The sequence below is a fragment of the Lichenostomus cassidix genome, chromosome 5 (assembly GCF_008360975.1).
Source record: "Lichenostomus cassidix isolate B80296 chromosome 5, HeHo_3.0, whole genome shotgun sequence".
NCBI classification, from domain to species: Eukaryota; Metazoa; Chordata; class Aves; order Passeriformes; family Meliphagidae; genus Lichenostomus; species Lichenostomus cassidix.
The window spans coordinates 26,628,115-26,651,959 of NC_139486.1; the positions used below are offsets into that span (position 1 = coordinate 26,628,115).

General features: G+C 36.7%; 1 protein-coding gene across 3 annotated transcripts in view; it reads right to left on the reverse strand.

Moving 5' to 3' along the window:
- Positions 1–23,845, reverse strand: part of NUBPL (NUBP iron-sulfur cluster assembly factor, mitochondrial) — an 82,550-nt gene that overhangs the window by 23,041 nt on the left and 35,664 nt on the right. For all 3 annotated transcript variants that reach the window (XM_085061934.1, XM_085061933.1, XM_085061931.1), the window contains one exon: positions 9,346–9,439. In XM_085061934.1, coding sequence (XP_084918060.1) covers positions 9,346–9,439 — 94 coding nt within the window. The remainder of the gene's footprint in view (positions 1–9,345; positions 9,440–23,845) is intronic.

Consider the following 23,845-nt stretch of genomic DNA (forward strand, 5'->3'; position numbering starts at 1 on the left):
GAACTGGACTCCAGCTGAGACTGTACGACTAAAAACTAACTTAATTGTATTTTTAATCCTTAGGACACATTATATATAGAGATAGAACTCCCTGTGACACTGATGCTTGCCTTTCTTTTTCAACCCCAGGTTCTTAATTCTCAGTAAAAGAAAGGTGTGCCTGCACAGCACACTGGTACTCACCCTTCTAGTGGACTGGTGTTCAGGAAATTACAAGTGCTGAAAAAGCCTATAATTTCTGTGTTAAGAAAATATCACTTATATTCACTACATCATTAAGGTTTGCATTAGATGCCCTGAGATACAAAACATTAGGTGAAATCTTACCAAACCTTAGCTATAATCAATTTGTACCTGAGCAAAAAAACCACGGAGATCTAAAATGCAGCCAATCAGCAGGAATGTAGAAGGTCTACCTTAGGATGAAAAGGATCCCCCTAATATATATTCTCTTTCCCCTCCAGTGTCTTCACAGACAGATTTCAGAATCAGGCTACATGCCCCTCAACCAAGACAGATGATTAAGGATCCCACCACACGCAAGTATTAGACCATGTCATATATCATCCTCTTAAACAAACAGTGCCACCTCAAAAGCTGTGAAGTATAACTGACCAGGGAGACTGACAGAGTTCTGGAGGATGAAGACAGAATCTGCTGACTGACAGGCACTGAACACTCTTGGTGAGGAGCCACATTCAGGCTTCAGTACAGCTGTAGAAGGCCTGATCTGACCACACCACTCAGGCACTTTTGTAGCTTTTGCTACCTTTTCGACTGCATTAATTTCAAACTTCTAGGTGAGATTTTCCAGTTATAAATAGCTTGGTTAACCCTGAATGTTCTCTACCGTGCATCTCTCCAGAGCCCCTCTGACCTTATGTAAAATTGCTTCTTACTTCATAGATAAAATGTGCTCACAATTACAGACACAGTTTGCACTTGAAGGTGCAGAAAAAGGCCTTGCAAAAACAGACTTCTGTAGTTGCTGTAATTTCAATTAGCACTGATTAGAGATAAATGAACATTAGAAAATGGCTCATCTCCTTGAACAAACCTTATAAAGAAGTTCCTTTAGCTTCTGAGTGTGGCATCTCATTACAATCAGCAACTGAGAAGTAACACTAGTGCATGTGATTTTCCATGACAGGATCCTCACTCCAAACTCCTAACACAGCTCAGAACTGTCATAAAGACTGGATCCTGGCTGTATCACACCTCCTGACTGCTTGCTACCTTCTTGTTGGAGTCATTGAACAACAGCTCAGACACGCAATGCTTCCAACAGCCACACATCCTTTTCTGCCCTAGAAATAGCAGGTAGTTGGAGAGCAGGACACTACTGACTTGCCCACATGAAAAGAGAACAGAAATCTTAGAGCAAGATTCTTCCTTCCGCTCAGTGGAACTGTCAGTGAAATCACTGAGCAGAGGAATATCACAAGCTGAATAAAGCTGTGACCCTAATGCTAAACTGCCCTCATCTAAACTGATCAGTAAGTATAACATCCATTTCACACCAGATCACATGGCGAAAGATGTGGAAAGGCAATTCTCACTGTGGTAAAATGTTTGGTTGTGGTCACGACAAACTGAATACACAGGCCACACTAATGCAATTTACAATGAAATTTGTATTTAGTGAAGTGAAAACACTGAAAACATTCATAATAACATCTGTAAACAAGCACTGTCTGCAAAGTATAGGCATAAAACAAAAAACTACTCCCTCACAGACACTGCCACTTTGCACTCTTCCTTAGCTGTCTGAATTAGCATTTTTCTTCTCCACTCCATTCCACCTCCTGCTTTCAAGGGCACTTGCCAATCATGTCCAAATTATTATGAGAATTGTACTAGGCAAGAGAAAAGTCAAAATAGTCTGTTTGACAAATGAATATGATTTTTTTTTTAAATGCGAGGTCCTAATCCAAAGAGGAGAATTGGCTAAAAGAGTAATTCTACTGCAGAAAAAAATGACAACAGTGAGATTACTTCAATCAGCTTCCCCAAACCATTTTATTCTTTACCTTTTTCTCCTGGAGGTGGGGATGGCAAGAAGCAGATTTGACCATTTACTTTTTTCAGAAGAATGAGCTTGAGGAGAAAATGCAGTACCATTATTCATGGGAATTTCTCTCACCTTTAGCAATTGCCGGCTGAACACTAGGCTAGTTTGCTCTTCCTATTCAGAATAACTGGTCTAAAAACAAGAAAGGCAATTGCATTTAATCTAGTACTTAACATACACTTAGCCACTGTTGCCAGACCTCAGAGAGCCCAGTTTGCAAAGCCCCTGTACTGCACAATTTTTTTCAATACCTGGAAATTATTTTTCAGAAATGATAAAATCTAAGGAATTTGCACTAAATATACTATCACTTCAGCTTCAACTGGCAAAGTCTGTTAAATCAATCTCCATGAGCCAAGAATGAAATTTAAATTTATATTGAAAAATGTGCAATATTAATGTGTAAACTCATACTGCATTTTGGTCTCTAAATTAAGTTTACAGAGTCTACTGAGTCTGACAGTTCATAATGAAGCACCAGGAGTGTCCAAAGCTAAGATAACCCTGACAATAATTTGCATTTGTCAACTACATTTATTTTGACAACAGAAGCAAACTATTTCAGCCTGCAAATTATATTTGGATGAATACAAAGAACTGTTTTAAAATCCCCACTGGTGAGACTAAGAGGGTTTTTTGTTTGTTTTTCAATCTATCCTAAACCAACATGCCTTTCCTTTCCTGCAGCTATTTAAAACAACAAAATACAGCATGAAAGAAGGAGTAAATCTACATCAAAATCTGATATTAAATGTATTTGCCATTCAAAATTAGATCAGTAAAGTAAAATTTACTATTGCCCAAATGGCTCCCATAAAATAGCTTCAAAAATTTACTGCAGAAACTGATTATGTACCTTCAATACAGAAGAAGAAAGTAAGCTCAGAAATTGAGAAAAACATTGCATATTACCATTAAACTAAAAGGAAAGATCAGATGTCTGGCAACTGTGGTTTGCATCGAATTAAGAGATGTGCAATAAGGGGCAAACAAACATGCATACAAAGAGCAATGACAGAATACAGATACACTTCTCAAACTGTATGCTACACACAATTTGCAATGTAGCACTGGGCTTTTTTAATCATTTCTTTTCAGCAAAGACAAGAGAACAGCACCATACCTACTCTGCTTTCAATTTCAGATAACTTTAAAAGTCACCTTTACACAAGTCAAAACTCTTTTTTATGCTAAATCATGCATAGTTTTATAAAACATCAACAGTATATTTTAAAAGCTGATTTGAAATTCTCCATTTACTGTTTCTAATGTTCATTTCTGAAGAGACAGTCTACTCATCACCTGGAACTCCCTGTTCTTGTACATTACAAGATCTGTTTCTCCTCAGTCCCACACAGTGCTACAAAATAGCTGTGCACAAGGCTACACCCTAGTCTGTGACACAGACATAAATATGAATAAATAATCTGGTTTGCAAGTTTGGTGTGTCACATTACATAAAGAATTTAAAAATGCTAAATGTCTTTAAGCTGGTGGCATCCATCTATTTTTTCCTGTTCAACATACATTCAATAGACATAATACTTTTAATGTTTAATCAGTAGGGACAAAAATATGCTTTTTGGTTTTATTTAAAACAATCTATCAAAACACTGTTGTCGAAAGAAATACTATCAATTACAATTCTTTGAAAATTCATATTTGAACTAACAAAAATTCTTTTAAGAAATATTTCAGCTTTATTTGAAAAAGGCATTCAGGAGATAAATAAGATGTAGATATTGCTCAAAAATGCAAACATTCAGAAAAATTACACCGTTTATAGGATATAGCAACAAAAAAATGGTAGGAACTCTGTGTTATATTGATTTTATATCTGAGAGGTGGTGAAAGTAATTTCCTGTATGACTAGCAATGATAATGCTTCTGCTTTTACAGAACTTGAGAGAAAAAAATAGTATTCACATTGCTTTCACTTTGCTTATCTTGACTAATTGTCTAATTTTTATTAACAACCTTTTTAGAGCTTATTATTGTAAAATTATAACAATATGTGCTTCATATGGGAAAAAGAAAGTTACTTTCTAAAGATGGACAAAATTAGGAGCAATGAAATAAAACTTGAAGCCTTTTACCTTTAGGTTGCCTCTAAAAACCCAGTTCAATACTCATTACTGTAATTATTAAAAGATTGCTCAGCAAAATGTGAAATTATTTGTTAGTCTCAGCCAGCTTCCCACTGGGCAGATACATACTTTTAATGGTTTTCACTGCTACAGCATCTCAATATCCAAAGAAAAGGATAAACTTTAGCAAATGAAACAATTCCAGTATTAACCTGGAGCTGGTTCTGCCAATTGAGACAGTGTCGGTCTCTAGAGCTGTCAAGCTGTCACACTTCCCTAACACTGACTCCCTTGAACGTTAATAAGGAGAGGGCAGCAGACAGCTAATTTAATGGTCAGCTCCCACAGTGCAGCTTCCCCATGAGGCAGAAACACTGGTGCAGAGCTCTGAGATCACCTCTCAAACAGATGCTCTTGCTGCTGCCTACACAGTCCTCACACTCCAAAGGGAGAGAATAATAAGCTTCTCTCCCAGTCTTTAGGGAGGCTAAGCATCCATCTCCAATAGTATTTATTAATTTTACTTATGACTCCTTCAGCTAAATTATCAAAACCCACAGATTTCCCAATTTAGCAACTAGGAAATGCAAATGAACCATAAGCCTTGTTTTTCATAATATCATTAGTTCACACTATATCTTGGTAGCAAACATCATAACATCATCTGAAACCCCCAGTTTTAAAAACGTTTTAAAAGCTGGAAAATGTGTAAGGATGTTTCTAACCTTTCCAAGCATGCATGTTCTATACAAGACAAAGAACCCACTTCTGGAGCTTTTGTTCATGCAAAAGATGGAACAGAAGACTGAAATAGAAGTAAGGAAGTAGAACTCAACACAAATTAACTAACTGGACATGAACAAAGCTATTTTCTCCAGCTTGACTCTGGATTTCTATTTGGAAAGCAAATTTGCATCTGAAGGAAGCAGTGGTATTTATACAGAAATATGCATCACATTTTCAAAGCTATCATAACATTCTTCATACTAGTTTGTTGAAGAATGACTGCAACGTGAATAAAGTTACAGATGATTAAAGAACAATATGCTAAATAAGATGTGTCTCCTTGTAAGGTGACTAAGACTAATAAAAATAAAATCAAAAGCCACAGCAGTTTCCTTTTCCACCTTCTTTGAAAGAAGGAAAAGTACCCACACAAAATTTTTGCTCCAGCCAAGGTTGCATGGGGCTGATAGTCTCTTTAATGACTACTGGAATTATAGGACATATCTTGTTTTTCTTTTACACCCATTAGGTATTCCTCTAGTCTCCTTTTGACTCAATAAAGCTATGGGGCCTGTGATGCAGGAAAACAGTCTTGTAAAATGAAACACAATACCATTTCACACATCCTATCAGTGTCTCTCTTACACTCAGATGTTGCAAACCTGCAGTTTTTCATGCCCCATCTGCCCAAACCCACCACAAACAAAACATCGTTACCAGTGCTCTTTCTCACACAGAAAATTCTGTAAGTGGCTGGCAATAACATGCGTGCGGGTTTTGTGAATTTATTTAGAGGCAAAATAAAAATATTCTGCTCTGTCTATCCCGAGGAAGCCACAGATTAATAATGAAGGAACCATAATGCAAATACTGTATCTCACATATGCATGCACGCAAATCAAAGAACAACTTTCATGCAAATTAGATAATGCACTTCTAAATTTACTAAACTAAGATATATATGTTGTCTCTGAGGAAAAACAGAGAATTTATTCCACTAATACCATGACTGTTCAAGGCATCTTCAAAGGATAATGAAAAAAAAACCAAGAAAACTGGAGAAGGAACAGAGTGGCACAACACCAAATACTTTCTGTAACAGAGTAAAAGACAACCCAGGGCTTAGAAAATACGAATTGCAAATGAAGACAGAGTCCGCAAACCAACAGAATTCTGTAGACTGCTCCAAAGATATGATCATCAAGATCTGTGCCACTCTCTTCCACACCCTTGAAAGGAACAAAGTTGAAGAAAATAAAAGCATGCTAAGCAATGCTATGGACTCCGAGAAAAGACACAGAAAGCAAGTAACGAGCAAAAGAAGAAAGCACAGTTCAAGCTCTAATACACAAAAAAAAGTCCTTCCAATGAAGGTGAAAAATAGCCACAATAAACAAAAGAGAAAATTCTTCCTAAATCACAGATTCATAAAGCCAGTAAGAACACAGGGAATTGCACATCTTAACGCTCCTTCTCTGCTTTGTTTGTCTTCATCAAAAGCAGAATACATTTATTTTTTTTTTTTAATTTCAAGAGTCAACTTCAGCATGGTCAACAAAACCAACTAATGAGAAAGACAAATGTAAAGTGATGCTATCACTCCTAATTTTATTAAGATACGATTGACAAAAAAATAAGCTGAACTGAGCAACTGTAGGAACAATGGGAAGCTATTTCATAATTCAAATAAAAATGCTGTCTTCAGTTAGGAAGTTGTAAAAGCATACACTTGTATAAAGAAATAAAATTTTAAAAACCCTAAAAAAACTATGCTAGAAACCTATAGCAAAGAGTTTGTAGAGAGACATGGGCAAGAATATATCTCCTTTTATGGCATATCAGGAAAGTCTTCATTGCTTGTTTTTGTATTAAACCTGCTTCCCTTTTCTTCTTTTAAATCAACATCTTGTCTACTTTGACTTGCCTCATAACCTGATTTAACAGGTGTGAATACCACAGGTTGCTGACAACCAAATGGAAAACTAATGAAAATACTGAATAAAAATTATTTACTCAGTAAAAATTAGTCTTAATTCTTCACTTTGTTACATCTACAGGAAAATGAGAACATGGCTGTAGTTGGCAAGAAAATCCAGCTTTTTTTAAAACTGGTTTTGCTTTTTTTAACACTTACTGCATACTATGAAGATGTTAAGCATTATGAAAACAAAAATAAATTAAGGTTTCCATTTACTTATGTAGTTTATCAGTTAGAAAGATCTCGTGACCTTTCACAATCAAATGTCAGCAAAATTTAGAAGAAATACAGGATTAAAGTAATTTCCATCACCTCTCTGCCCCAGAGGACCCAGTGCACCACCATAACCACTCACACTCCTGAAAGCAGTGCAGAGTTCCGCAGGGAAAGGGCACAACAATCCCTTGAAGATTAAGAGTCTAACGACCTTTTCTATGTTAAATCAGGACATTTAGGTGCATTGCAGTAAACAGAAATTATCACTACCCATTGCACTTTAAAAAACCCCTACTAACAAAACTGCAACTCATCAACTGCATAATTTTATTGCCCCTATGTACATTATTAAATCAAATTCTACCTTACCAAAAACTTCTGTGCCATGGTCATGTTCTACCTCATTGCTTAAAACCCTGGGAGTAAAAGGCCTTCCTGCTTTGCTACTGACACACACAACCTACTAAGCACTATATTTAAGAAAATGGGTATGAATCATACTTTGCTTTTTATTATGTGCTCCAGGTCACTGACAAAGTGAGGCACTAGAAGCCTGCTCTTACTTCTCCTACGAAGGAATCATTGTATTTTTTATTACAACTCTGTTGATTTGCTCTCTTCCATCGCTAAACACAATCACAGACAGCAGAAAGAACATCCCATGATTATTAACAATTCCAGGGCAATAATGTTGTGGCTGAGCTAGCATGTGTCTGAACATTTAAGTTTTATATGTCAAAAGATTAAAGCTTTTCTGAACTTGACATCGCTGAAGATCATGAGCTCCTCTCCATGCAGCCTTGACACTAAATTTAACAATTTGTCAAAAAATTGTCTTCCAAATATATGTATATCCAAATATATCTATATATAACTGTGGTTATCATGCTCAACTGATTGAAGCTGAGACGTGACTATGTTAAGGAAAAAGCCTGATTGTTAAAGGGCTCCTTTCAATTCTGTAGACATCGCTGTCCTGTTAATGGTATTGCTGTGAACACAGGATGTATATCCCAAAATCCATTAGCTCTTGTCTCCTTATAGAGGGATCTGCCTTCCACCTATATCTCAAGCTAACTCTTTTATCCTATCCTATGAAGTTTTAGAGATACACAGTTCTTTATTAATTACACTTACAGACAGTCTGGTAAGAGCTCTACACATAAGTGAAAGAAAAACCAATTTAATATTTAGCAGATTCACTTCAGTGTGTTACTGCCACCAAAGTGCAGAGACAAAGGAGTGCTGGAGGGAAGCAGGGCCTGTGCACATGAGCCTGTCAGCACTCAGGGAAGAATGAGTGCAGCCAAAGATGCTACCATTTCAGGTTTGTATCCACACACCTGTCTGATCCCATTAAAATTGGAGCAAGCAATCCTACTGACCCCTTCTAACTTGTACTCACAAAATTGTTAGTTAGAAAAGGTTAGTTAGGAGACCTCTCTGAGAGGTATAGATAAAGCCAGGTGGGGATTTGTGTAGTATGATCTGGACAACTACCAAGAATGGAGATCCCATGGGCTCCCCTGCTGGTGAAAAGCCATAGCAATTATTAAATTGATCCTGGGACTGTAAGGATTGCTTTTGCTCTTTCACCACTGAGCTCTTAACACTGTTTATGCTGGTTATTGATGACTGCTTCTGTTGAAGCATGTCAGACAGGTAATAAACCATTACAGTATTTTAGACCTTGCGAGAGGCTTGAGCATTCTTTCAGAAGCAGAATTTCTACATCTTGCTGAGAGATTGGAGGGCAGCCTGCAAACAGCAAGATTGATTTGTCAAAGACTAAATCCCCTACAAAAAGTCAAATTGATAACAGAAAAGGGAAAACAATGCATCAGCATATTATAGTGCCGAATACTTATCTAAATAAATGTTGTAAACTAACAGTGTCTAACTAAAAAGCAATCATGAAGACAAACTATTTTATTGTATTAGCTTTACTATGTAGTAGGTACAAACAAGGAAATTGTTTTCTACTATAAAACAGCAATTTTTGGCATGACTGTCTTTCCTTCAAGAGTTACAGCTGACTTCTCCATCTTTTCAAAACTTAGCTTAAAAAAAAGTAACACAACTGTAATGCCAATGTGTTAAAAATCACTGATAATGCTTCCAACACCAGGTAACTGGTAAAACAATTTCTTAGCATGCTGGGAAAAAAAATAAAATAATTTTTGACTGACGTTTTAAAATAAGATTTTTCTAAAGCTACCAAACTTCATTAACTTCAAATCTCCGAAACAGTAGAGCAATACACATACCTGCAATTGGAATATTCTGTGATACTGACAGCTGTACATCTCCAGTCCCAGGAGGCATGTCAATTACTAAGTAGTCCAGTTGACCCCAGTCAACCTACAAGACAACAATACGAACATATGTGGAAATTTAAGTGATTTTATTTAAGGCATTTTGTGGTTAAGTGCAGTCCTGGTAATACTATGAACAAGTGAACCAAGGACACCTCAAAAGAATGATGCTGAGATCCTCTCTTAGTCACACTTCCAGCACAAGATCAAGACATTCTTTTTCTGATACACAATCTTTGGTGATTACTCAAAACTATGACTGCAGCTTTATTATTAATTTCATTGGCATAGTTCTTATTGAATTCTTTCCCAAAAAAAAAATTTAGCAATAACTTAACACTTTGCAGCTGCTTAATCATCGGTTAGAAGAAAATGTTAGGTAAAACTCGGGCTAAAAATCAGGGGTTTGTGCAACAAATATTGCTTAGGAATTGTTTCCATTAATTTAAGACTGCTTTTGCTTCCTTCTTATCACTTGCTAAAACTACATATCAATATTGAACCTTTTCTGCTTTGTTATTATATTAGAGCTATCAGTAGTGGATTTTCTTCTAGGAAAAAGAGGTGTTAAAGGAAAAGAAAAATAAAGAAACAAAACACCCCAGATTTGTTAAATTAAAATAACCAGGTATAATTATACAGACTTACAACATTCTTGACATCATAAAATAAAAGAAGTTTAATGGTTGCTAGACATTAAATAAGATCAGCCACTAAAGATATTAGACTCCAACATGAAAATGCAGTGATTACTTACGTTTTTTAGTATGACAAACTTCCAGGAGAGCCAGAAAACTCTTCCTAGAGCATGGTGCACCAAGATAAATGTTCTCTTAATGAGAACAGAAATGGTCTTAGGCCTTGTCTATATAATGGACAGTCTACCTATACTTTATCTAAACATTTTCCAACAGATATAATGGAATTATATGGTATGTTTCTGATTCATAGGTGTACAAGATAGAACTGTATGAGCTGCTTTAATACAGGAAAATGCCAAACCAGAGTGTTGTACTTTACACTTTCCCTCAAATGTCATTTTAACAGCAACAAATAATCAACACTTTGCCAGTCCCCTACTTATTGTTATGGAATACCAGACCCTGTCAGGTCAACACTCATTCATTTTTATTCAGTTCTTGTATGGATGATGAACTTCTAGGGAAGCACATGTGATGTGAAATCCAGATCACTAATCCACTGCGCACTCCAGTGAGAAATAGAATTTTTCAAGGCAGACTAATGAAGAAGGGAGATTTCAGAGCACTTATGAGACAACATGTATGGGGAAGGTGAGCTGAAAATTCTAACTTCAGATGTCTACATTAGGGATTCTCAGGCACACCTCCCATTTCTCCTCTTCTACACAAAGGCTGCAGGAACACTAAATGGTGCCTAAGACAGTCTAGCTGAACAGGAAATGCCTCTTACGTTAACCACAGCAAACACTGCACTTTTTCACATTTGATATTGATCTATAGTATCTATATTTTGTCAATAAAAATGACCCATGCCTAGCAGATTTCTATAATCAATTAGCATTCATAATCATATTGAGACTACATAATGCAAAGCTACATATATGTGCAAAAATATACATACTGAAACAATCATGGGTAGAGAAGATGTTTTATCTGAAAATGTCTGGATTTTACTTTGGTTTTCTTAACTAATCCTGCTTAGTTATTCACCAGATAAATACCAGTGCTGACAAATGTCTCCTTTTCCAGTAAAAACTACTTTGCTCATATGTAGGCATGAACTTCAAATTTCTATGTTTCTTAATTAAAAATCAACCATTATAAAGGTGACAAATTGAAATTATACAGATGCAGTAGTTTACAACATGAATAAAGTCACATTCCTTGAAGATTTGCAACTAAACACACAGATTTTCTGTAAGTAATCTGCATAAGCCTCAATATGCAAACCCAGATCTTTCATAATAATCACAACCATTTTGAAATGCTAGGTTAGTATAGGCACTTTTAGTTTTTAATAAGGATTACTGGATTAATTCAAAATACCTCACCCCTCCCACGTCTTCATGAAGGCTGATTCTGGCATCTTTTGTTAAATCCACATATATATTATATATAATAGAATTTCAGTAATCATATTCCCCTTCCTTAAATGCTTCTACAGAATAGAATGAATAAACTGGGTTTTTTGCTTTCTGCCCTGCAGCAAGATGCAGTCTGGAAACACATTTACGAGTGGCATAGCACTACTATCATTCTGACACAGTTTCTAATCACTTTGTCTGCCAGAAAACACTTGGTTCCTGGATATATTCTTGGAAAAAAAACTTGGATATTTAATAGTTTCCAGCCCTTTTCTGCAGGAGCTCAAATTTAAGTCCTTTTATGTACAGCACTGCCTTATGGAGTAGTACAAAATGATCCAAATCCCACCTTATCAGAGGTAACTGGAATGAAAAATATTTTTCCCTCAAGCTAAAAGCTGTCTGGTTTTGCATATACTTGTAGGCCCTAACTTTAAGTTAGCTCCTCCTGTGAAACAAAGTGACTTTCTGGGCTTGACCTACAGCTTTTCTTTTTACCCTTACCAGATGTTCTGCTCCTCCAACCTCTTCAAGCTCTAGTCTCCTTCATCGAGTTCCATGTGATCATGGAACATACCAAGCATTACAGTTGTGCAATGCTACTGGGAGCAACTGCAAACACCAGCGCTCAAATCCTTTCCTAGACATTCAGATTTGTAGGGATACACAAAATTGTGCTCAAGAAATTCACCCCATGTAGCAGTGGGGAGAAAGGGTACAGAAATCAGAGGGCACCAGAGCTTTCTGTCTCAAGCTTCCTTAGTAAGTGACCCTATAACATTCAACATACACTTTCTGGATTGTCCTGTAAGTAATGATTTTTAATAAAGTTATAAACCTTTGAAAACTGAAGTTAATAAAGGAATCTTAAGCACATGGTAAATCTCATGGTAAATCTCATTGCTAGGCAACAGGAAAAATACTCTGTTAACACACAGTGCAATTAAATTGTAACGCTTTATTTAAGTTATGGCACTGAAAACATCTTATTTCACACACTTTCTTCAAATTCATGGATTGAAAACAAGAAGAAATGAGCTGTCTATCAAATTAAGTGTGCTCTGTTATAATACTTACAAATTTGAGCATAGAAAAACGGAGACACTACACCATCCCAACAACAGTGGAGAGGACATCTTGCCACTGTGTAGAGCAGGAGGAAGAAAGGCTTTTGTCCCACAAGTTCAGAAAAACCCATAGCCAATATGCCAAGGTTTGTAAGTTCTGAATATATGAGAGAACTACCCTCCACAAACCTCTCTGAGTCATGCCACTGCTGTGGTGCTGAACTGGTGAAAATCAGGTGGCAAACTAGATTGGAAAACCACTCCTAATTAAAACTAACCTTGTTTTTTATCTTGAATGCAGTCAAGGAGTTAGTTATCCTCACAATTTCATTTTCTTCTTTTTAATTTGTAATTCAGGCCAGAAGGGAGAGCTGCACCAAAATTATATACCCATAATTTCTGAAAAGAACTGAGCTAGTACATCTGCCTGGGCAGTAGCCTCTAGACATACAGGTTTGGTCAGACTTGGTTTGCACATAACCCCATTTCTTACTGTGGACTTCCTCTTATTTGCTTCTATTCTGCAAGGATTGGGTGATGTTTGGCTGCTCCTCCATCACCCTCCCACAGGAATACAGCAGCATGAAAATCTTTTATTTAACAAATTATTAAACGTAATTTGTATCATTTGTTATAGAAATGTACACTTTATTTAATGGGAGAAGAAATTCCAGGTCTGTTACTAAATTTCAGCAGAGTAGAAAGAGAGGAAAGACATGTTAAATTAAATTTAGAACTGGAATATAAAATCAGGAGTGGCTTTTTGAAATCTACTATTGCCATTCACTCAACATTATTAAAATGAAACATATAATCAGGCTGTGATATAAAACACTAATTTGAATGCAAATCTTGTTTATATGCAACAATTTACCAAATCAGGACCACTGTCCTCATGTTCTCAATGAGTTCCAAGAAGTGTGTCTGTATGCAAATGTGGTTTCACACAAGAAAATGAGCTCAGATTAACAGCACATTACAGTAAATGAGTTCCCTTTGCAAGCAATAGGTGGACAACTACAAAAGCCTGCCTTGTAGCATCTGAAATCTGTCAGCACCTTTGCATGTACAGAGGTGTTAATGTCTTTGCCCCTCTAATGTATACAGTGCATAAAACATTTCAAAGCATAGAAATGTAATTGCATTTTCCTTAAGCAGAGCATTCATCTTTTTTTAAAAAGGTTTACTTGACATTTATTGTTAAGCAGTGTAATTAAGAGCCACGTGGTTCCGTGTATTTTCCCTTGCTCAGAAACGCCAGGAATGCTTCTATGTAAATTGCTTTAATCAATCATTCTGTTTATGTGACAATCCATAATCAAAGTACCAGATATGCATTTTGAGTAAGGGTTCTAAATAGCAAGTTAAACTCAAGCTAGAACACAGAGATATAGATGACATTTCTGCTGAGGAATGAAGCCTGAGCATGTTCTGTGCATGAGGCAGAAATGATAGAGTATTAGCACAGAAGAGGGATGGCTACTTATGACTTTGAAGTAATCCTCATGTTTGGTTGTTTGGTAAATAACAGAAGATATTGTTTACTTGTTCCTATTAAGAGGAATACATACAGAGTTACAATCAAGCATTATGCAGGTGCAGACTTGGCAGCAACCAGCCAAGCTCTGAACACCAGTATCAGAAATATATTAAGAGCTACACTGCAGGCAGCTTAAGTTCTATTCCTGCCAGCTCTCTCTTCCTCTCCTAATTACTTTGTGTGTATATTAATGATTTAATACAGGCGAACAACTGAACAAAGTAAAGATAAAAAATTATGCTCTTAAATGAAGATTTATATACCTGTTCACATGGACTTATGTGTTCAGATAAAACATGCATTTAAAATAAAACCCATGTATTTTAAAATAAAACATGTATTTAAAAATAATTCCTTGAAAAATTACTTAGAAGATGCTACTTAGACACACACAGTCATTAGGAACAAGTAAGTAATTTCAGAGTGTAAGGAAACAGATAATTTAGGAATAGTATAATGAAACATGGCATTTTAATCAAATTTTGAATCTATTTTCACAAGTATTTGATAAAGAAAGGAGACATTCCTCAGACATAAACCAGAAGATTTTTAGCCCCTATGGAAACTTTCTCTTTGGTAGTATCATAACAGGATATGCCACAGTGCTTAACACAACTCAACACTTTCTGAACAAACACAACTGCCCCTCTGACGCTTAACGAATCTCAAAGCCTTGCAATGTAACACCATGAAAAACAGATGCACTGCAACAGTTCAAATTCGTTCTAAGGTATTTCTGAGCAGTCTGTTCTGCCAAGTTCAGAGAGAAATGGAGGTGAAACATAAGAACAGTTTGCTACAAAGATATCCTCAAGGAGAAGGAAATTCTTTCAGTCTTTCTCAATATAGGGTAAGAGTAACTTTTAGACATAAATGCGTGGGAAGAATGCCAGAGTCCGGTTCAATTCAACAACCAAAACAGAAACTTGCCTCCTCCTCTTCCTCCCTGATGGCATTTAATAATTTAAGAACTGAAGGCAAACACAGTAACCTGAAGTTTCTGTCACCTTTACTTGTATAACCAACAAAACTAAACAATTCCCAGAAAACAATGAAGAGGTTATTCTGTGTGGGGTGTTCCAGGAGATGGAGGGAAGGCATTCAACACCAAGCTTCTTCAGGAAGCCCAGCCAGCATCTTATCAGCTTGATGGGAAGATGGAACCCAGCTGTGGGGCAGTCTGGAATGCCCACAAGAGCCTGGGAATGATCTCTGGGGATGACTGGAAAGGAATAATTCTGATGAAGACTGTATCAGCACTAGCACACATAAAAGGCCCTTCCTCTAGGTTCAAGCCGTTACTACAAAGAGCTTTTGTGAGCTCTGATTCCCATTTCCCAGGGTTTGTTCTCTAAAAGATGACAGTTTGTAAAGCAAACTTCTACTATGCAGTCGCGAGCCTGACCATTGGTCTGCTGCTCTCTCTACACCTGAATCACAGCCTGCACTTCATAACTTGCAGAAACTTTTCTTCAGAAACACACCATCTTTTTTTTTTCCAAGTTCTACAATACAGAACTGCCTGTAGTTCAGCTACTGAATAATGACATCAGGAAAAGAAATATGCAATGAGGCAACTATCTATTCCCATGCCTATTTGCAGTAAAACTAAGCACAGAATTTAAGTAACACAAAGGCAAATAAATCAGAAGAAACTGGGCTAGCATCCCATCTTCTAATTAAACTAGTCATCAGGTTGATACAGCTATGTTAAACATATCATCTAAGCTACAAATTCTCTTTGAGTTCTCTTTACTAATACACAAAGGTAAGATCACTGTTGAGCTATCAAACCCCAAACCAACAACACATTTTTAAGGCAGTATTATCAGGACTCAGCTTAAGCTCATAAAATTTATATAAGCTGTCTGAATGAGATTTTCCCCACAATAACAACAGAAGGAAATATTACAAGTGTTGGCAACAAATATCAAAAGGGAGAAGATTAAAGAACCCACTCCCCATATGTATTTCAGCCTATATTTTTGTAATGATGTTAAAAGCTAATATATAATTTAAGACTGAATGCTTAAGCTATGCAATGGAAAGCAATGTTCCTAAATTGCTTCATAGGCTATTTAACTTCCTTAAGTTTCAATTCATTTTCTGGTACAAAAAAACAATTTATAAATTCCTTGCTAGGGTACTAACAGACTATTATAGTTACCATTTCAAGACCATAACTGAAACACTGATTTTAAATCAGCACTTAAACTAAAAATCATCAGATTAAAAATGTCAGAAAATTCTGTTTCTCAGCTACAATGTATAATGCTTTATTGTACAGAAAAGGGAACTTTTAGAGCGGCCAGTCTAAGGCCTTCTAAAAAAGGATTATCAAAGAAAGTAATATGATAGGAGTTATCCAAGTCACTTCAAATGCTGCTGAAGAAAACTCTCAATATATTACCATAAATAGTGCAACATGAAAACTGAAATAGAATCAGGTAGATGCAGACCGCTGAACTGAGGCCAAAAGACAGTAAATCTCAATACAGAACTTTGTTTTCTGCCTGATGAGATGTTATCAGGTTTTTAAGTAACTAGCCTTGAGTTGAAACGCTAATTTTAAATAATAAAATGCTGGCTTTTTTTTTTTTAATAATCCATTTTTCACAAGTATGGATAAAAATTTGTCCTCCAAAATTTCTGTACTTAAATTCACAAGTATATCTACCTCTGACACTGAATTCAAAACAGTCACCCCTTGCAAATGAAATCAGTGTTGGAAAGTCTGCTTGAATTACCTCGAAGTACAACACTCAATATTTCCAACAAGAAGTAACAACAAGGCTGCACAAAATATAGAACCTTTCAATTCTACAGAAGATTGAAGAAGATAAGAGAGTGTTAGAAAAGAATGCAAGCAAGAGTACATGTGAAGGTGAACAGAGTAGATTCATGACCATGGGACTGTGATTGTGAAACTGGTATATGTTCTCTGTCAAAAAAACTGTCTTTAGGTCAGAAATGAGCAAGAAAAATTGCATATACATTGTCCTAACAAAGAGTAGAACATAGAAAGTGCATTAAAGACACCGAGAAGATGTAAAAATGAAAACAAATAAACTTTAATACTACACATATTTTGCAGTCACACACACACCATAGCCACAATTCAAAGATGTGCGGAATGTCATACTCCTAGAGTAGTAAGACTATTTACTATCAATTAGACAACAGATAATCTGTGAAAGCATCAAATACAGACTGCCAAAATAACTGCCATACCCACAGAACCATGCTTTTGCATTCACCAGTGACCTCAGCCATGAATTTGCAACAATAAAATGTTACTTGTATTCTAAACCTAATTAAAATCATTTGTTGAAGGTGCTGACACCAAGCATTTCAGGGACATCCAGTGATTGCTGCCAAGCAATGGACAGTTTTCATATTTTCATTTACTCCCCGGCTTTTTCTTTAGCTCCCATTCTTATTTAATGAGATTTAATGTTTTTATACAGGATAAAAATCTACCAGAAAAAGCATTTTAAAAGGGTATCCACTTTGGTTGCATAGTAAGAGCTGTATTCCAAAGGCAGCACTCTGCTAAGAGAACATAATCTTTCTTTTAAAAGATACTATTGATGGAGCAAAGCACAGTCAGTCTACAGCTTCATAAATAGTACAAAAAAAGCAGATATTTCTTTGTTAGGGAGGGGGAGGGGAGAAAACCCCATGACACTAATCTCTGGTACGTTAAGCACAATTACTTTACGTTTGTGTCAATCACTTGGGATGTGAGAAATAATCACTTTCTACAAAGAATACTGGTACAAAACCTGCTGCTATTCTTGGATATCTGCAGTTATTTTCTGTGAGCAAAAGAGATATGGGAGGATGGTTTGAGTGAAGGATCAATCTGTCAGCTTCCAACAGCCAGAATGCAAGCTGGATTATTAAAAAGAAAAAGAAATGAAACAACTCTATGCAATCAGTTTAACATATATAAGTTCAATATTAATTTTTAAGAGCTGTTTATACAGTTACGTTCATAGTTATTTAATAGGTAAAACTAATGTGAAATGCTAAACAATGTGTCAATGTTCAATCAATGCTCAGAGGTAGCGAGGTTCCACTTTTGATCAAAATGATGAAAAAGAAAGGCTAAAAAATGGGAAAAAAACGTGCTCAAAAAGAAGCTCCACCTATGCATTCTCCCAAATGCTCAGGAAGAGAAATAGAAAATCACCACTGAGCATAAAATTTCAACCTGAAGCCCATTTGGGATCCATGAATTACACATTTGTGGGAAAGGAGCAAGTCTTACAAGCCCAATCTAGCACACACACTCTAACTGCACCTGCCACTGGCAACACTGAACCCAACACAAAGCTGAGCACACTTGGCCATTAAAACACAAAAGAATCAAACCAAAACCAGTATTTCAAAGCCCATGGTTCTGCTGTTGTAATAGCAACTACTTACTATCGCAATTTGACATATGAGGGAACCTAACTACAAATGGAAGATACCAGTTTTAATTTCCCAGGCAGGTGGCATTAACCTGGGTGAAATTATCGAAGCAAGAATGCATAAGCCACAGAAGCCACCATGATCCTATACAAGGCCAGCAGCCGAGGTGTTCACCTGAAAGCTAAAGCTTCAGCTTAACTGAATTTCCCGCACAGATCTGGTCACATTGCCCCTTCATGCATCTAGTCCTGGCCCCAGGAATCTTGCATTCCCAGCTGTAGAGCAGAGGGTTATGACTCCTGTATGTGATTTCAGGGCACTCTCCTGGGTAGCAGGTGATACAGCCTTAAATGCTAAACTGATAATGTCACCAAACTTGCACCTCTCATGTCCAGGCTTCTAAGGCTGTTATTATGAATAGAGAATAAGCCTGTGAAGTTCAACTGAAAGAAGAGTCTTCGCATGTAACAGAGTGGGCTCAATTTTGGCTTTAAATCTTCACACAGCTGTCCAGTAAGGTTACATTTAGGGGCTGAAATTCAGGACAGAGACAGAAAGTGAGCCAGCTCACAGGCTTTTCCTTGTTGCCATCTTGTTCAACATGTTCAGTACTGCTCAATTCCAGCTGGCAAGCCTACTCCCATCAACTTACACCATTAATTTCCACTTACTCCACACCAAACTCTAAACTTCAGCACTCCAAGATACAGCCCCTACTCTGCTGAGGCATTGCCAAAGGGTCTGAAAGTACCCTCAGGAGGGCAAAGTAGCCCCTCAGTACCACTGGGAATGACAAATGATGTATTCCCATCACCCCAGGTATACAGTAGCTCCAGCCTAGGCTTTGGTTTAACTTTCCATTCCTGCAGGCAGGACACCAAACTCTTAGGCACAGCACAGCAATGCCCTTGTCCCTTTTTGCATGTAACCTACAGCAGCTAGAAACAAAGAACAAAGCCTCTTATTAGTGGAGGAGAACAAAGAAAGTAGAAGAGTAGCATTAGGTGTCTATTATTTTTCTGAAAAAGTTTACATAAATAATGGAAGTTTCATTCAGAAAAGAAAACAAGCAGTCCCTTCTCTCTCCCTCATTCCTCTACCACCAGTATTCCTGTTTATCAAACACTTCAGATCATGCTTAAATCACTACCTCTTTCCAAGAATGATGCTGGATGCAATTTAGGCACAAAGTTCTGAACTTTGCTGCAGAGAAAGCTTAGACCTCAAAACAGTTTCCTTTAAAATCCTGAAGGGAAAAAAAAAGAAAAAAAAATCTAACCCCAGCACAACCATTTCGAGACACTAAGAGGTCTCTGCCATTTCTTCCCATCTAGTCAACAAACCCAGCTAAACAGTTGCATGTTTTGCATTTGTTTTGTTTTATGCAAAGGAGAGCAGACACATGCATACCTGCGTAATGTGCACAAGAAATGAGACTACTGGAAGCAGAGCAAAGAAAGCACTCTCACAGGCTGTTCCCACAGCAGCAGTAACTGCACAGTCATAACCATGACAGCTGAGGAACCAGGCCAAGAAATGTTTGCTGTAAATACATTCTCACTATGCTGTTAGGCTTTTTTCTCTTTTTTTTTTAATCCTCAAAGACATTTAAAATACATTTACTGCAAATGCTTCCAGTTCAGCAGTAAGATGCTGGCTAATGTTTTTGTGTTTTTCTGACTTTCTTAACACTTCATTCGATGATTGTCAATTCCTTTCAGTGACTATAATCCCTTTTCATATCAGCTGTTAATGCAAGCCAATAAAGCAACAGGGAGCTGTATGGATCCTGCTTCATTAAGGGAAGAAAGGTAAGAGAACAGGTTCTGCAGCTTCAGCTGGAAACAGAAAGAATCAAGCCCATATTCATTCAGTCACACCCACCCCAAAACATACAGGACCACTCAAGTCAAAGGGTCATAAGAGGAGTACTCTAACTGGGGGCCAGAGGAGTGGAAAGAAAAAGCTTTCTGCCATCTCCCACACTTCTGGCTACAGTACATCTCTGCATCAGTGCTCAGCTTCTGATCTCCAGGAAGTACAACCATTTCCTTTAAATATGTACATACTTATGGGGACTGGTTAAGGCAGCTCTCTCTGGACAGACAGGACCTTTCAAGGTGATTATTAACATATGAGCAAATTAGTGATGGTTATACAAATTCCTGTAGCAGGTTTTTCTAAACATCAACATCATAGCTAAAGCACAGTGTAGAAATTAGTGTCATGATTTGCACTGATTTAAGGGGGTTCCAAAAGAGAAGAAACTAGCTTATTTGTCCTTTAGTCTTAGCAAGATAAATGTAACAAAAATTAGTATAAGAATTTTAACAAATTCTTTTTTAAGGTATGAAAAATCTTATCTTGCCCTTGAAACAGTTTCCATAATTTTGATGATAAAACAAGGAAATGAAACGTGACCTTCCTTGATTTAAAGGAAAGCTTATTAAAGACTTCAGAAAAATCTCACAAGCATTCAGAGTTATTGTTTACCATCTGCCAGCTGTAGATGCAGTCTTAGTGGCATATCCTTGTGCAGTTTCAGCACTCAAAGTTCAGTCACCATTTATTACTGAGCATTGCTCCTCTTCTCAAAATACCTCCAATAGCAGATCTTGACCTTTCTAAATAGAACAAATACATAATACCAACGCTCCTATGTGTGGAGATGAAATGTCTGTATCTTTTCATTCTCATACTCTAGATCACAAAAATAAAAATAGAAAAGCTTTCCAACTCCGTAAAGATGCAACTGCTCTTAATGTTTTCATTAACAATAATGTCTCACCTTTTGTTTTTACTTTTTCCAAAACTATAAGGTAGCAGACTTTAATTTGAACTAACCATCTTTATGTCCACCTCAGGCTAAGGAAACTCAAATCAGAACAAATAAACAGAAGAAATATTTTTGTAATGTGGAAAAGCCAGCAAATTTTCCACTGTAGTGACACCTGGTAAGACTACTGTGTTTTAGAATCATGCACTGCAAATATAAACACATCTTGGTAGTTTATAATATAAGCATATACATATAGCAGCTTTGTTTAGCTTATGAAATGCAAACTGTAAATATCTGCTACTGACTATCTGCCTCAATTACTTGGAGATAAATTGGATGAATATATGAATATTGTGAAACACATATCAATTCTGAAATTAGCAGATATCCTAAGATGGATATTTGCCAAAACACAAAATACAGAAAAGAGGAAAACAGTGCTAATCTGCACTAATACATTTCTGGTACATATCTTCTGTTGATACACTAACTAGTGTGCATATCCTCTTACATTTGTACTAGAACACTAAAAGATTAGCAAAGTTTGACAAACAAAGAGATATTTATGTTTCTTACCCCTTTTGCTAAAATTTCCCATTGAACTATCTTACTCTTTACCTGTCTTTAATTAAAAAAAAAAAAAATTAGTGTCATAATGCAAGTTAAATTCCTTCAATGTTCATCTCTTGATAGAGTTCCCTTCCTAAACCAAAAAGTGTTAAAAATAAAATCCATACACACAAAAAAAATCATCTGGCTTCACAGCAGTGCTCCTTCTTCACTTGCTCTTTACATTTACAATAAGGATAATTTTCAGCATTGATTCACTATTACTATTCTGGGCATCCTTTCAATTCGTTTAAAATACAGCTACAAAAAAATCAGAGCCATCAAATTGTTATTGTCTTCCTCCTGACCCAATATGTGCCATTCTCAGCTAAATCCCATTTTACTACTCCCTCTCATCCACCAATACCATCTCACTAATTTTCTACTGATGAGACTTTTTTTTGCCCACACTAATAATAATTTCATCTTTGACATTTTCCATCTAAGTGACAAAACAGCAAAAATAGTATTTTCTGCCAATTTGCTCAAGAAATGGATCCAAAGGATGGCAAGTTTTTGCTATCCTTAAAATCCAAGATTTGTACCTATTATCCTAAGACACTGCCAAAGAGTATGGAGGTAAATCCAGGAGGGGAAAATAATCCCTCAGATAGTGCCACTCTTCTATTCTTTTTCACTAATAAAGGGGTCTGCTCTTTCTTTCTAGCTGCTGTAGGTTAGATGCAAAAAGGGGCATTGGTATTGCTGCACTGAATATTGCAGTGCCTGAGATGTTGGTGTCCTGCCTGCAGGAATGGAAAGTTAAACCAGTACCAGTGGGAATGACAAATTATGTATTCCCAGCACCTCAGGTATGCAGTAGCTCCAGCTCCAATGTTAGGCATTGGTTTAACTTTTCATTCCTGCAGGCAGGACACCAACATCTCAGGCACTGCAATATTCAGTGCAGCAATACCAATGCCCCTTTTTGCATCTAACCTACAGCAGCTAGAAAGAAAGAGCAGACCCCTTTATTAGTGAAAAAGAATAGAAGAGTGGCATTAGGTTTCTCCTGTAGTACACATTTTGAAATTTTTCATATAAATAAGTATCACTAGTATTTCTGTTTAGCAAATACTTAATAACATGGTAGCCTTCAATTCGTATCTCCAGGGTCCACTCCTGAGCTCATTTCTACTTGCCTTTCTTAAAAAATCTGACATAAAAGGTTTATTCTACTTGTTATTTTAAGATGATTTTTGCTGCCATCTTCAAATTTTTCTTTGTCCAATTAGACCATAAATTTCTCAGGGCTGATGCTGATGGCAGGACTAAACAAACAAAAATAAAACCAAAAAATTCAAAATCAGTGTATGCTTCTCCATGCTCTTCAGAGGATGGCCAGATGTCTTAGTCTGAGTTTTATGAAGGCCTGCAAACTAGGCAGTAAACTATAAAAGCTAAGGCAAAAAAACCTGCCAGAAGTCTCCAGCAAAACTTCTTTATGCCATCCCTACTCAACTCCTAGGTGCCTGAGAGCACAACAATGAATGTTTCAAATCTCTCCTATATCAAGGTACTTCTTTAAAAACAACAGGTATGACACAAAACCAAAAAATTTATTTCTTCCATTTTTTTCATCATTCATATTAAGGAAGCTCCTTCAAGAGATAAGGCTTATTTGGGTTTGTCTTTTCTCCCTCTGCCTCAGCATCTCTATAATCTAAAGAAACCAGAAATGGTACTGAGGAAAGGATGGTTTCAGTCATTATGTCGAAACTTGCTCATTTGACTGCAACACTTAATTGTAGCACTCCCTTGCTCAGTGATCAAGGCAGTGACATTAGACAGACACCTACATTCAGTTTAGGTTTTGACTGAGTGCTCTAACCAATGATTTCTGTGATAGGCAGAACTATTTTCTTCTCTCTGAGCTTTAATGGAGTTACAGACTGATAGTCAAATAGGCAGTGGAATGCCAGTTTTAGAACTAACCCCAGATTCACAGAACAATTTAGGTTTGAAGGACCTCA